Source organism: Schistocerca gregaria, chromosome 3 (genome assembly GCF_023897955.1).
Source record: "Schistocerca gregaria isolate iqSchGreg1 chromosome 3, iqSchGreg1.2, whole genome shotgun sequence".
In the NCBI taxonomy this organism is placed as follows: Eukaryota; Metazoa; Arthropoda; class Insecta; order Orthoptera; family Acrididae; genus Schistocerca; species Schistocerca gregaria.
Window position 1 is genome coordinate 357,046,943 of NC_064922.1, and position 16,282 is coordinate 357,063,224.

A 16,282-nucleotide genomic window follows, 5' to 3' on the forward strand; every position below is an offset into this window, starting at 1 on the left:
CCCTGTTGAAAATCACACCACAATAGTATTGCATGAGCGTAAATGCATGTGGATGCAGGGTGTTGGTGATCTACTGTCAGAGTTCCCTCTGTACTATAAGCCTTGACCTGATGGATGTCTATCCATGATGCCAATAGTAACATTGCTGTGCCTCTCCAATGCATGGGCAAAATAGAACCTCTTCCCATTTCGCCGTCATACTCGCTATCGATGCTCATCTGAGGAAGTGCAGAACAGTGACTTATCGTCAAGACAGCTGATATCCCACTTCTTAGTCAGAGTCTTTTACAGAAACAGAAACATATTCTCACTTTTTGTGCTCCAATTTTGTTACAAAAATTTATGAATGTGTCGCCTCATGCAGGAGCACTGAACTCAGATGATTCCTATTCCATGAGAACGAAATAGGGGGTGGGGTGGGGGTGTGAGGTGGGAAGTTGCTTGATTCAACCTCCCTCTTTCCCCTCTACCTCCCATCCCCGCTGCCACATGCTCAAAAACTGCTGATAGAAACTGAGTTAGCTATTTTGGCTAGTTCTCTCACTGCCCAACTACTTGGTCCGTGATTGGTGAGTGTCACAAATGCGTGACAGGGCACTGGCACATTCTGTAAAATGTACGACGACACACACATTACCAGAATGGATGAGTCGAGCAGGATCTGTACCTTGGCCTCAATACTCTGGATTTTTCTGTCTGGTGTTATCTCAGACAGAACGATAAAGTTGAAGAATGATAAATCTGAAGGACTTCAGCAGTGAACTGTAGTCTTGTCAAGATTTATAAAACGGTCTGTGGGGTGTTTGAATGAATTCGTAACTCACTGCAGAGACACAACTGTAGTATTGAATTCAAATGCAAGAATGACACGTCAAGCACCTTCTTTAAGAGTTTGGTATCACGTATTGATACCACCCATGGGCGTCGTGAAGTTGCCAACGGAACTGCAAGTTTCCGTTATACACCAATAGCTGTCGCGTTAGATCTAGTGGACCCAATGGTGCGTGCCTACTGAACTGCACATCTAATGTCCCCATACAACGACTCCCCTCTGCTGCCGCGATGTAGGACGGCCAACAGCAGCCACTCAGCCAACTCGCACTTGGAGCCTCTTTGCTACATGAAGCCAAGCAGACGCCACGTAGTCACAGCTCCAACACCATCAGCTTCAGGGAGCCACGTGCTTGTTGACATCGACACTGCTGCCCTCTGTTTCTTGCTGCATTATTTTTAATGAATCTTCGTGTGTTTGGAGAAATACAAGTTAAGTGAATCTTCTATCTTGTTCACTAGTCTGTTCTATCCAACTTTGCAACGTCGACAGCTGCTGCACCGCGCTCTAGCCCACCTTTCCTTACCGTTCTGAATGAAGACGTACACAACAAACAGGTTCGAGCTTACAGCAAACCGTATCTTGTAGCAAGCTGACTCACTATTGCATTTTTTGCTGCGGTAGGCCATTGGTGAAATTTGAGTCCAGATGGGTGCTCAATCGAAAAGTTTGGATTTAGAATACGTCTGTGCTAAGCACTGAAGTCACTGAAGACACTCGTGGCTGGTAACCACACATTCGCGATTATCTCACAAACAGATCGTTTGCTGCCTTACATTTACTGGAACCGTTTTGCTTGTGTTATGATCATGTAGCTTCCCCCAGTGCTTTTTTTAGCTATTGTGATAGACGCTGTATAAATAACGTTACTACGAAAATAAATTCGTAATGGAGCCAGCAAACTAGTATCAAAACGATCTCACTGGCATTCTTTGAAACGAACACGGCCGATTCCATATTCACACTTGTTCAATCCGAGATCGTGCTCCATCTTTCATGAACACGTCGTCGACTGAACGCTAAACTCTGACCTTTCTCCCTCCCTCCGAAGCCACAGAAACGTGCACGATACCGGACAGTGTTTAGCTTTACCTCCAGTCTAGTCCGAAGACTGTGCAGATTAACGACTTACGTTGGCGTTGGTGAAGGCGCCGACGATGTAAGGGACTGCGATGCCCGTCAGATTGGCAAACATGTTGATGATGCCGACGATGGTGCCCGCGTAGTTGGGTGCTATTATCTGCATGTTGAGGTAGGAGCTCGTGCAGTCGGCGGTGCAGAAGCCGCTGATGGCTAGCATCGCAATGACGGTGGCGGCGTCGCAGCCCACCAGCGCCACCACGACCAGCGCCGCTCCGGGCACCAGCGTACCTGGCAACGTGAGAAGCAACTCCTCTGGTAGTCCCTTTCGCGAAGAGGTAAATGCTATATTATGCTGTGTTATATCTTATAAAACAACGTTAGTGAAAATTTCTACACCGGAATGGGCAAATGTGCCTGAAATAAATAATATATGGCCAAGTTTTTAAATGAGGGAACTAAGACGTGAAGATAACTCCAGAGGTAACTCGAGGGGGAGTCGTGGGATAACTGCTTTTCACAATATACAGTGTGAAGCGAAATTCGCTCACTCGGGCTTCGCAGTGACACCCCTCACACGCCAGCGATAAAAAAGTCTGTCACGGAACTTCGTCTGGCTAGTATATGCGGCAGAAAAAGGATGTTAAAGAGTGGCAATCTGGCAACACTGTAGCAACGCGTATGGTAACTACCTCTGACTGCACAGTTTAATCGTGCTGTATAGTCGGCGCAGTGTATTGAGTTTTGGGTTAGCATACAGGAGGTCAAGGGTTCAACCCTGTGTCAGGGTGCATTTTTTTTATTTGCTAATTTTTATTGTGCTTGCTCAATGGAAAAACTGGTAGGGAGTGAAAGGTTATTTTCAATTTGTACAGAAACCAGATGGCAGTTATAAGAGTCGAGGGACATGAAAGGGAAGCAGTGGTTGGGAAGGGATTGAGACAGGTTTGTAGCTCTCCCTGATGTTATGTAATCTGTATATTGAGCAAGCAATAAAGGAAACAAAAGAAAAATTCGGAGTAGGTATTAAAATCCATGGAGAAGAAATAAAAACTTTGAGGTTCGCCGATGACATTGTAATTCTGTCAGAGACAGCAAAGGACTTGGAAGAGCAGTTGAACGAAATGGACAGTGTCTTGAAAGGAGGATATAAGATGAACATCAACAAAAGCAAAACGAGAGTAATGGAATGTAGTCGAATTAAGTCGGGTGATGCTGGGGGAATTCGATTAGGAAATGAGACACTTAAAGTAGTAAAGGAGTTTTGCTATTTGGGGAGCAAAATAACTGATGATGGTCGAAGTAGAGAGGATAGAAAATGTAGCCTGACAATGGCAAGGAAAGCGTTTCTGAAGAAGAGAAATTTGTTAACATCGAGTATAGATTTAAACGCCAGGAAGTCGTTTCTGAAAGTATTTGTATGGAGTGTACTCATCTATGGAAGTGAAACATGGACGATAAATAGTTTGGACAAGAAGAGAATAGAAGCTTCCGAAATGTGGTGCTACAGAAAAATGCTGAAGATAGATGGGTAGACCACATAACTAATGAGGAAGTATTGAATAGAATTGGGGAGAAGAGGAGTTTGTTGCACAACTTGACATAAGAAGGGACCGGTTGGTAAGACATGTTCTGAGGCATCAAGGGATCACCAATTTAGTATTGGAGGGCAGCGTGGAGGGTAAAAATCGTAGAGGGAGCCCAAGAGATGAATACACTAAGCAGATTCAGGAGGATGTAGGTTGCAGTAAGTACTGGGAGATGAAGGAGCTTGCACAGGATAGAGTAGCATGGAGAGCTGCATCAAACCAGTCTCAGGACTGAAGACCACAACAACAAAAGTTTCATTCTGACATTTCAGTAATATAAACCGTTTCTTATGTCATATGTACCCTAAATTTACAACATTTTGTAACGCTGAATACAACAAATACGTGGTTAGACAAATAAGAAATAGACATTTGAAACAATTAATGGGATTGTGGTGGTAACAGATACAAATAGTAACCGAGTTTGGTCATTATTTGCAAAGCACGTTGCTAGTCCTACTGGTAACGTAAGCTCCTAACGAACCGTAATGCACCTGAACGAGGCAAGCATAATAGTTGGTACTAATCTACGTGACCATTAGAGGAGGCTGCAAAGAAAACTGGTTTCGCTTCTACTAGAGGAAATGGTACGAATAAATACGAGCCCACGACGTGTAAAGGGCATCTTTCAAAGCTGACCAATGTTCCATTTCTACGATTGTCATATGTAAGTGCAAATGTTTTCCAGATGACCCGCTGCAATCGCTGTTGACGATTAAAATGCCAGATACCATACCGCTTGGACTACATTTACTAAATAAAAACATATTCTTGAACCGAGGGTCGAAACCTTGACCTCCTGCACGCTAACCCAAAACGCTATCGACAGCACCAACCGTACAGCACAAGATCGCCTGTTGACACGGCTAGTTACTATACTTGTAGCTGCAGTGCTGACCTATTGCCACGTCCTATTTCTGCCGTATGTACTCGCCGGTCGAAATTTTGTGACAGACATTTTGTGCTGCATGTGAGGAGTCGCGCTGCAAACCCCGAGTGCGCGAATTTCGCTTCACCCCGTATACAGGGTGAGGCAGCTGAGACAGGTCAACCGACATATGTCCAGAATGAATAAATATATCGAGCTGCGGTTTTCGGCGAGTTACAGAGGACAACCTGGCGAATTTCCTGGCGTTTGCAAGTAATTTTTATCGTTTGTAGTCGCATAATAACGACACCGACTTTACTTTCTTTCAATTGAACTATATGATTCTTTTCCTGTGGCAGCTGAAAGAAGCTTCTAAGAGAACGACATAACATGTGTGAGAGTTGATCAAACAGCAATGAGATAACAGCGCCGCAAACCAATGTCCCGCCATCAGGAGAAGAGGTTCCACAAACATATGTCCTGTCATGCCAAATAAACGCAAGTACGTAACTCAGGTATTGTTCATCTGTTTATTATCAGGGCTGACATACCAAATGCTCAAAATGTTGAGTATTGCTACAAGCTATAAGGCGATTCTAGAGAAACAATACTCGTTTTTGAGTTTCATCTGGAGTTAACGTTAGCACAAGCGTGCGTTGTAAGGCATTTCATGCCTTCGGGAGTTGTTGCTGTTTCCTAGGAGACCTCTTGTTTTAATTTTAGCCATAGTTCAGAGTATATAAGTGTTAAGTCCAGCGAGTATGAAGACCATTTTGCGTTTCCTGAGCGGGCAGATCCAATATTCTCCAAATGTTTTCTTAAGAGGGTCTGTCAGCACATGCGCGAAATGGGAGAGTCAACCGTCATCCCTTGGTACCACACTGATTGCCTTATGCCGAATCAGAGGTCTTCCAGTAACTGGAGCAGCAGCATATCTTACGAACTTGAGATACTTGCGTCTATTTAGATCGCCAGCAATAAAACAGGGATCAGTTGTGCGGGTCTTGCAAAACTCGCACCAAGCACTGACAGACCATGAACGTTGTTTTTATACACTTCTTTGAGTCAGCGTACATTTTCAACTGACGATTAGTACATGAAGCTTACGGTTTGTGAGAGATGCTTCTTCCTTAAACAAAATTTTACATAGATATGAAGTATCACTTTGCACTTTACACTGATCACATACGGGGAGCTATAAGCGAATGCCATGAAGCTGCAGATGAAACGAAATGTGATGTGCAGTGGCTGACATGCGATGGAATATAGTGTGTGCAGAGCACTCGTTTGGTTGATCCCTACTTTCGAGATGCCTCTTAGTGACATTTGCACTGTGTATTACTATTGCAAAAATGCTGGCTTCATTTCGTTCGTCACTAGTTTTTTTGCCTTGTCGTATTTTATTCTCCACACTTCCAGTTTCTAGAACTTTTTTTATAATGACTGCAAAGACAGATCGTGAACACGTGGTACGACATGGATTACTTCAGCATACCATCGCGCCGCTGCTCTAACAGTTTGGCGACATTCGCCACAAACGATATTCGCGTTTTCTACTGTCGTATACATTGTGAATGTCTCACCAGCTTTGCGAGCAAGTCATCTGACAGCTAAGACAGCAGAACACAGGCTGACGGACTTCAAACGTACAGGTAAACACAAGAACAATGCGTGAATTGGGTGTTAGCTTTCATTTGGTATAATAGGGCAGACGTTCGTGGAACCTCTTCTCCTGATGGGTGGACAGTGGTTTGCGGCGCTGTTATCTCGATACTGTTTCTCCATATTGTCGTCTATAACGTGGCGAAAACCGCACATCGATATATTTATTCATTCTGGATGTGTTTTAGGTGGCCTGCCTTAGCTACCTCACCCTGTATATATCGTGAAAATAACATTTCGCCGGCCACTGTGGCTGCGCGGTTCTAGGCACTTCAGTCCGGAACCGCACTGCTGCTACGGTCGCAGGTTTGAATCCTGCCTCTGATATGGCTATTGTGATGTCCTTAGGTTAGTTAGGTTTAAGTAGTTCTAAGTTTAGGGGACTGATGACCTCAGATGTTAAGTCCCAAAGTGCTTAGAGCTATTTGGACTATTTTTTACGACATTTCCTTGATTTACGCTAGAAGTTATCTTCACGTCTAAAGATGTCCATCATACGCCAGATGGGTCGTATATATTTCTTTTCAGCCTTCAGTATCTAGCGGATAACGTCGGAAAGTCAGTGGGGTCGTTCGTGAATGACGCTGTAATGTACAGTGATGTTGCATCACTACAGAATTGTAGCGAAATATCGGAAGATATGAAGTGGAACGACGATTGGTGTAGGGATCAGCATTTGACCCGCAGCACAAATAAATGTAAATTGCGCGTAAATAGACGGAAAGACCCATTATTGTTTGATTGCACGATTTATGAACGATCACTAGAATCAGACACATTCCTTAAATATGTGGGAGTGTGCGTTTTCAGCTATTTAAAGTGGAGCAACGAATTAAAGCTAACAGAAGGAAATGCAGATATTAGATGTGATTGACCGGAAGATTGCTGAGGAAGTGTAGTAATCCCACGTAGGAGTTAGCTTACAAAAACCTATTTAGACCTGTACTTCAGTACTGCTAGTCAGTGTGAGAGGACTGATAGAGGACGCGGAAAAGATTAAAAGAAGAGCAGTGATTTACGGCACAAATCCGCTTAGCGGGCGCTAAAGAGTCACGCAGTTGCTCATACCATTCCAGCCCCAGACGCCAGAAGAGAGGATTCGTACACCATGCTGTACTTCACTCTTGAAATTCCGGGAACGTATGTTCCTAGCAGTGAACCAATATACTGTTTTTTCCTATGTATGTCTCGCGAAAAACTATGAAGGTAAAATTAGAGACAGTCGAGTTTTACGGGGGCTTATCTACTATCGTTGTTCTAGCTCGCCATTCGCGATTTGAACAAGAAAGAGAAGAAGCGACAGGGGTAGAAAAAGTACCCCCTCCCCCCGACACACACCATTTGGTCAGATGTAGAGTATAGGCGCAGTTGTAGACGAAGGTGTAGACTTATACCTTCAGTCCACTTGTGTCTCAATGGTGATGGGTGGGGCTTTCACGGCCCCATCATCAAGACGAAATGGAGAGCTACGTGCTAACTGTTGATTGTCCCCAGGATAACTAGGAACAAAATTATGAAAAAAAACAGCATTGCTAATATCTTGTCCACACTCTTTTACAGCTCTGAACATCGCAATAAAATATTATAGAGATATTCTGTTTTTTAGTTACACGGAACTTACCCAGCGCATTTATTATGCGAAAAGTCCAGATTCTGGATACAAATTTCTTTTGGAGCAGGAAGTTGGTAAACCATACAAATGCCAAACTTCCAACTGTACCAGTGATGTGGGGAATAGCCGATATGATTCCATTCTGTTAAAAAAAAAAGAAAACAGTCACACATAAAATAATTTGTAACGTATTTATAGTGAGAGAGTTATGATGATAATTTCCTTTTAGTCAGAAGTATTGATTATCAGACAGCAGTATATGCTTCATGTACTCTGACAATTTGGTCGAAGTGTTTAAATACGTGAATGGTGTTTTGCACTGATTGCGCTTCCGTAATCCTGGCAAATAACCTTGTTTTCCTTCTCATGTTGTGCAGTACGAAGCTTTATGAAATCAGTAGCCATTCGCTCAGAAACGTCCCAGAATTTATCATAGCAATATCCACAATCAACAACGAAATGTAGGGAATTGTTTAAAATGTAGCCTATTGCTGTCAAATGGAGAACCTTTCTGATTTAAATCCGATAACAATTGAGTTGTGAATAATTAATGTAATAATAATAGTTACCTTTTGTTTTACATACAATAAGAAATTACTTATACTATTTTGTTATTTTTCAAAATCTCTTAAATTTTAACCCACAGCTGGGAGAAAATAAACATTTCTTCAGGTGCATAAATCTCAGTGAGCTAATACTGTGAAACTGCAAGTCACTAAAATGCACAAGGTTGAGAAAATCTGTTCAAGAAGTCCAGAAGTGCACGCAAACCAATACACTGAAAAATCAGTACGGAGGAAATGCAGTGACATGATATTTTTATCATACATTAACATCACAGAAAGATCACCTCGATCTTTAAAAGTTTGTATAGAGGAACACACTACAATTTGTTATGCTCTCAGTCATCATTAGTTCAGTGTGTTTTAAAGCCTGATTGAAATATTCCTTTTTCAGGTCTCCCTATAAAGAAGACGATTTTACAGATGCAGCAACCGGCCTGTCCTACTTGTTAAGTCAGTTCTCAAAATTTTTGAGAAGGTGATGTACTCGAGGGCTGTCACCCAACTGAGTGCTAATGGGGCACTTAATTAATCACAGTTTGGATTTCAAAAAGGATACTGTTCTGTGAAATCTGGTTAGACCTTCACTCAGCACATAGCAAAATTATCAAATTACATCACCATTTGGAGTATTTCGGGATTTATCAAAGGCATTTTCCTGTGTCAATATATCAGCGAAATTAACTTTTTATTTGTATATGATATAGTTCTTGTTTAACAAACACTAAGCATGAAGTTACACTAGAATATTTGAATAATATAAACAGGGGTCGTACATCCTCCTGATGGGAAGAAATCACTATAAGCGCTCTGCAGCGTCGGATCATAGATCCATTACTTTCCCTCTTCTGTGGTGATGATTTACCGATTTACTTGAATCAGGAGGAAAAGTTAGGCCTTCCTGTATATGATGAAAGCATTATTGTCAAGCCGTTAAGGAAGCACTTCGGAGGAAACAGTAAATGATATTAAATTATCTGATTTATTGTAAATGGACTAGATTTAAGCTAAAAGAAAACAAAGCTCATCCAGTTTTGTACAGTTAAACTATGCCATCTACTATTAATTTATAGAGTGGACCAAATAAAAGTGGCCTGGAGAACAGAGCACCAGGGTACAAAGAAACACAGCACAACAAAGTAAATGTAGTAGTAAACTGAGTATAGCAAACGTAGACTGTGGTCAGCTAGTTGCTGAAGGCTGATCGAAGCTGTACTGCTAGAATTGTTGCAATCTCATCCGAAATGCTCTATTGCAGTTCTTGAAGACTATAAGGGTTATTACGATACACCTTAGACTTGAGGGCACCCGCAAAAGTAATCGCGCACTGACCGATCTGGTGACCCGGCTCTGCTAACAACCCTGTCAGGCAAGAAGATTGTGTACTAGTCGTCCAGTGCTCGGCCGCCTGTATGAGCCTGTTGAAAGTAACTGTAGGTGTTTTTCTCTTCCGTTAATGCTGCCACAAATTGTTTCAAAATGTTGGAACCGTAACGCGCCGAAGATTCTGATGAAAGAAGATGGGACCAACAATGGAAATGGAAATGCCGTCTGGATGGGGCCTCCCGGCGGCTAGACCGTTCGCCTGGTGCAAGTCTTTAGAGTTGACGCCACTTCGACGACTTGCGTTCGATGGTGATGAAATGATGATGATACGCAACACCCAGTCCCTGACCGGAGAAAATCTCCGACCCAGCCGGGAATCCAACCCGGGCCGTTAGGTATAACATTCCGTTGTACTGACCACTCAGCTATCAGGGGCAGACGGACCAATAATGCGGTGTGCAGACGCTGCACACTGAGTCCCAGCCTTCTGATTACGCGATGGCGTTTCGTGGAATTTGTGCGGATTCTCCGCGGTGCAGAACCTGTGATTCTGTGAGTTGACATAACTACTGGGGTGAAACCAGACTTCATCAGACAGAGACCAGATCCATGCCCAAGCTATTCGTTGTTATCTCAGCGAATAGCCGCTTACAAAACTGAAGGCGTTGTGGAGCATCTGCTGATTGCAGGAATGCATAAGCAGGCCCAGGTGGAACATTTGTCCGTGTGACGGACGTTATATGCCTGTCTCTTTCAACAAAAGTTCTGTTCATTTGGTAGAACTCTGAAGCATTTGCTGGTGAACTGCAAGCACATTTTCTGGTGTGCGGGCACGTTTCGAAATATTTTTTTATTTATTCAAAATATGTCCTGTCTGTCACCATTTTCGGACTAAGCGTTGCATGGCATTATTTGCTGGCACTTTGATATCGTTGCTCTTCCCAGAAAAGGACTGACCACACCATTTCCACTACTTTGTTGTCACGTAACTTTCCACATCGAACACCCGCTGCTTCGCTGTGAGTACCATCGCCCACTTTCCACTGCTGCACTCACACTGACACGGCCAGCGCAACGTTCGGAACCGATGTGAATCGCGTGGGAGGCCTACGCGTGGTGTGCACGTTAATGGGCGTGGTTATCTGCAAACATTCATGTCTTATTTGCTCCACCCTGTAGTTTAACACCAAAAGTCATAAACACCTGCTCAAACTTTAACATTCAACTAGTTTTGCCACAAGAACTACTGTAAACTCTGAGAAAATAGAAATCAGTAAATTAACATACACCATTGGAAAAAAAAGCAACAACGCATAATGCATGAATTATCCGAATGGGTTGTAAATCGGTAGATGTGATGAACATGTACAGAAAAACAAATGAAAACAATTTCAAAAAAGTTGGATGTTTTATGTCAGAGAAAAAGCTTCACAAATTGAGCACGACAGACGCGCCTCCGCTGGTCATCGGGACTCAGTTCGAAGCCTGACTCGTCCCTGAAGACAATTCTACTCCAGTCAAAGAGATCCCAGGCCGAAGACGTGTCTGGAGACGCCCTGGACAGCGGTAGGACACCATACTGACTGTAGCCTGCCAACCGGCCTGACAGCCGGCAGTCATGGTTTGGGGTGCCATTTCTTTTCATAGCAGGGCTTCTTTGGTTATCATCCGCAACACCCTTACTGTACAGCGGCACGTCGATGAATTTCTACGCCGTGTTTTGTTTGTCTTCACGGCAAGCTATTTTGTGCTTATGTTTCAACAAGATAATGCACTCCCGCACACGGGATGAGTTTGTACCTCTTGTCTTCGTGCTTGCCAAACCCTATCTTGATCAGCAAGGTCGCCGGATCCCATCCCCAATTGACATCAATTGGATAATTATGGGCAGGTGTGATGTACTTTTTGCATTTCTTGCTTTTACGTTTACGTTTTCTTTCAAGGCCAAGAAAAAAGGTGTAGCGGTAGCCCAGCGTAGAACCTGCGTCTACCGTCATGTATTTATATCATATAAGATGCTTTTTCTGTTCCTCAGTAAGAGGAAGGACTCAATCTCTGCTAATAAACGAAGGTAAGCGCGCATTATTTTAGATCGTAATCAGTGGCAGCCATTTTGGGTTGAGAAAAAAGTAACAAGTCTGTATTTTTTATGTGTACAGAAGAAATAAGACATTCATGTTTCATTAGTGAAGTATTGAGTCATTATTTCAATTAGTACTGTAATATAGAAGAATTCATGAAACCCACCTGTGTAGTTCGGAACTAATACGAAGATCCGATTACAAAATAAATGACGGACACGGTCAAGAGTTTGTATGTGGATAGGGCGATAGGACGTAATATTATTAATTGGTAAGCATAAATCTACAGTAAGAGGAAGACTATTTCCTCCATGCAGAACTAATATGAACCTATTTACAGACATAGCCCAGCTTATTGTACTTGTTTCCGTATATCTAAACATTTATTACATATTTTTTATTATTTTATACTGGACACTCCAATCAGCTCAGGCTTTTGACGATATAACGCGCTAAATGTACAAAATTTTGGACGAGATCCCTAATATGGACATGCCCGCAATTGTAGATTGACTGTCTGTTGTACGTCATTGTGCTGTGGATCTCGCAGATGTGGTGAGCCTATGCACGACTACTTGTCCACATTAATCAGACTCGGCCATGCCTGTGTTCAACTTAAATTCTTTCATCCCTCCATTAATTTCTAATTGCAGAATGGTCTGCTGCATCTCGTTTGCTGTTGCTGTTGACGGTAGCAAGATAGATTGCAGTATGCAGGCAGTTGTTGTTGTCTACCTGCCATGACAGACTCTTGCTAGATGCCTCGGTTTGCGGCGTTTAAAATATTTGACGTCACAGAGTGGGCATCGGGGCCCGCGAGAAATACGGGGCCTGCAGCGACCTTGTGACGTCACACAAATCGGCTCGTCCGCCGCACTTCACGAAGGCGTTGCTCCCTGCAGTGACCACGGGAAATCAATATGTAATTGAAAAGGTAATCACGAACTTTGTCATGTGATATCGAGAGCTTGTATGCAGGTAAACTCGCAGTCAAGAAGTACTAAACTCCTCTGAAATAGTTACTCGCTCCCCACTAGTTGGTGGAAGTTACTCGCCACTGTAGTGTTGTGCAGTTGGATGTGAACAGCCCGTAGCGTTTGGCTATTGGAAGTGAGCCGCCACAAGTGGTCCATGTGGGGAGAGAGATGCCAGAGTTCTGAGATGTTAATATGATCTGGACGTGTGTTTGTTAGAAACAGAAATTTGTTAAATGGGATGTACAGTACTTCCATCACTGCTGGCGACAAACTGCCCAACACTACTGGGGATTACCTTCCAACAACGAGTGCAACCAGCCACGGACTGCACACAGCGCAATCAGCGATTTTAATAGAGAGAGAGCTACGTGGCGTTACCATCATAAAAACCTAAACAGTTTACTTACAACGCCACAGCCTCGGGCCTCGGTAGGCAGTGACGTCGTCGACGCCTTGAGCCACAATCTGGACGTTGTATGGTTGTACTCTCTTTCCTGGTATGCGAAGACGAGAATGTGGAGAAAACTTTTGGTGGACTTCCGCTCGCTTTGGGACACAGAGACAGTGAACAAAGCACTGATTTTTACGTGTGATTATCAATGATGAGGGCGGTGGATCGCTAGCTCCTGCACTAAGTACTGAATTCCACCCCTTCAGACTACCGGACGATCGGCGCTCGTTAAATCAGAAGATGAGAAGTTAATTGGTTGTCATCAGCTGATTGCAGAATACAACAGCGACTGCCACTACAAAGAAAGTCGATACCAGAAGTATCATAAGATGCAGCTGCGTTGATCCTGTTACTCAGTGAGACTTGGCAGTTTTTTTCACATCGCTCATGTTTGGCTCAAATGAATCCACGTCGATTGCGTTAACTTCTCTAACAGGAGATATATGTATAATAACATCACGGATTAATGACTCTATACAACGCACCATATTGTTTACCGGAAGAAACACGCTTGTGTGTTGAGCCTTGTAAGTCAGCACTGAACGCTAAGCTCGTTTGCTTACGTGGCTTAACCCATTCATTAAATTTGAACCTATTTGCAAATACATAAGTTTTATGACCGTAATCGCCAGTCAGCATACCACAAACATCATAAAAGCTTCAGCCACTGGGACCGGGAGTGGATACAATTTGTTACTAGAAGACAATGAAAGTGCTCGCTGACGTTCAGTGTCATTTATTGGATTTGCCTTGCAGTGAAGAACAAAAGGACGTAAATAAATGTCCCAGCTCTCATTTGCGTCATCTAAGCAAGCGAATGACTGATGGGGAGGCAATGATGCTGCAATTGTAGACTGTTATACGTTTTCCTGCAGCTATTCTGGTGTTGGTGTTGTAATTACCAATGCCTTTCTTGCTGCTGCTGCTGCTGCCGTTACTGCTTTTGCAGCACAACTCAAGCAACTCATGACTGACGCATCACATCGAATAGTTCCATTGTGAGAAAGAGCAAGTGATTCAGAGCACGCTAGCACTCGTTGTTAAACAAGGAGCTCTACAACAAACGGCGCCTTCGTGTTCCCATGTTGACCCCAATGGCATCGTTGGTTGCTGTTGCAGCGGGTGCAGGATCACCGAAATTGCACCGTGGATCAATAGAAACTCGTTGCCTGATTGGATAAATCGCATTTCTTGTTATACCACGTCAATGATCGGTTCCAGATACGCCGTCATCCAGGCGATCGACTGCTCCAAACCATCACTTCGCCACAGACACAGGCGGCCGGGGCAGAACTGTGCTGTGGGGGACATTCACCCGGTCGTCTTGGGATCCGTGGTAGTTTTCAACGGCACCATGACAGCCCTGAAGTATTTGAACCTGAATCGCTCCACGCTTGATTGCTTCCCCAACAGTGGTGACATCTTCTAGCAGGATAACATGATACAAGGCCACAACTGTACCACAGTAGTTTGAGGAGAATGATTGAGAACTCATGTTGATGTCTTGGTGTTACACCTGTTGATGGTTTTACTTGTGATTCTCCTCATATGTCCAGTGGAAATCGTGGTATGTTACGCGACAGCGCTGTGTTGGTTGGTGCGTGAACAATATGATCTTGTGTACGAGATCATATACTAATAAAAGACATTTACGAGCGTCGAAGTTGGATGAATGACAGTCTGAGTGAGACACTAGAAACACTCCAAAGTGGATTCATGGAATGCTTCCAGGCATCGGAGCAGGCTCCAACTGCGCGACATTGCCCCTACTCGAGGCATAGTACTCCTTTTACCAGGTCATCAGGAGGAGGAGGAGGAGGATATTGGTGTTTAACGTCCCGTCGACAACGAGGTCATTAGAGACGGAGCACAAGCTCGAATTAGGGAAGAATGGGGAAGGAAGTCGGCCGAACCCTTTCAAAGGAACCATCCCGGTATTTGCCTGGAGTGATCTAGGGAAATCACGGAAAACCTAAATCAGGATGGCCGGACGTGGGATTGAACCGTAGTCCTCCCGAATGCGAGTCCAGTGTGCTAACCACTGCGTCACCTCGCTCAGTACCCACGTCATGGTCCATATCCTGAACATTTGCATTCAGTGGGATATGGTAACGCACCAATCTGTTAATGTGGAGAGGAAGGTTCCACTGATCGTGTCGTTTTCAGTTGCCCTCATTTTCAGGTTGGGCAATGACCTTGCCGCAGTGGATACACCGGTTCCCATCAGATTACCGAAGTTAAGCGCTGTCGGACGTGGCCGGCACTTGGATGGGTGACCATCCGAGCCGCCATGTGCTGTTGCCATTTTTCGGGGTTCACTCAGCCTCGTGATGCCAACTGAGGAGCTACTCGACCGAATAGTAGCGGCTTCGGTCAAAGAAAACCATCGTAACGACCGTGAGAGCCGGCCGCGGTGGTCTAGCGGTTCTAGGCGCTCAGTCCGGAACCGCTCGACTGCTACGGTCGTAGGTTCGAATCCTGCCTCGGGCATGGATTTGTGTGAGGTCCTTAGGTTAGTTAGGTTTAAGTAGTTCTAAGTCCTAGGGGACTGATGACCACAGATGTTAAGTCCCATAGTGCTCAGAGCCATTTGAACCATTTGAATCGACCGTGAGAGCGGTGTGCTGACCACACGCCCCTCCTATCAGCATCCTCAGCTGAGGATGACACGGCGGTCGGATGGTCCCGATGGGCCACTTGTGGCCTGATGACGTAGTGCTTTTTTTTCACCTTCAGGTAAAGAGAGACTGCAGACAATTAGACTACCATCTGCAAACAATTGTGACAAAAACATGTGGACTGCAGTTGATGTGATTGCACGTAGAATATCTAACTACTTAACTTCCACCCTGTAAGATCAATTTGGACACACTTAATATCAAAATAAGGACAAACAGATCACGGGACAAGCGTGTCCTCCATTATATATAATGATAGACTGTCGCGAATGGGTCGCGGATGAGGCACCAATGTTAGCACTGAATAGGGGAACATGGAGGAATTTTATAAGGGGGCTATGCTCCAGACTGAACGCTGAAAGGCATAATCAGTCGTAAATTATGATGATGATGATGATGATGATGTCGCGAATGGGTCGCGGATTTGAGTAGAAATGCATAAGATTGCATAAGATGAACCTGTAGGAAAGCAACCTAACGTCAGCCAGGGAGCTGGAAAGCAGGAGAGGTTGCGTTTTTGTGGTAAGGGGGACGCTGGAGCTACGTGACCAGCTACGACAGAA

General features: G+C 44.1%; 1 protein-coding gene and 1 pseudogene across 2 annotated transcripts in view; one reads left to right on the forward strand and one right to left on the reverse strand.

Moving 5' to 3' along the window:
• The window catches only part of LOC126354595 (sialin-like), a 107,894-nt gene that overhangs the window by 24,847 nt on the left and 66,765 nt on the right, over positions 1–16,282 (reverse strand). For both annotated transcript variants that reach the window (XM_050004345.1, XM_050004346.1), the window contains 2 exons: positions 7,653–7,785; positions 1,965–2,203 (listed from right to left, as the gene is read on the reverse strand). In XM_050004345.1, coding sequence (XP_049860302.1) covers positions 1,965–2,203; positions 7,653–7,785 — 372 coding nt within the window. The remainder of the gene's footprint in view (positions 1–1,964; positions 2,204–7,652; positions 7,786–16,282) is intronic.
• On the forward strand, positions 15,228–15,345 carry LOC126356661 (5S ribosomal RNA; annotated as a pseudogene).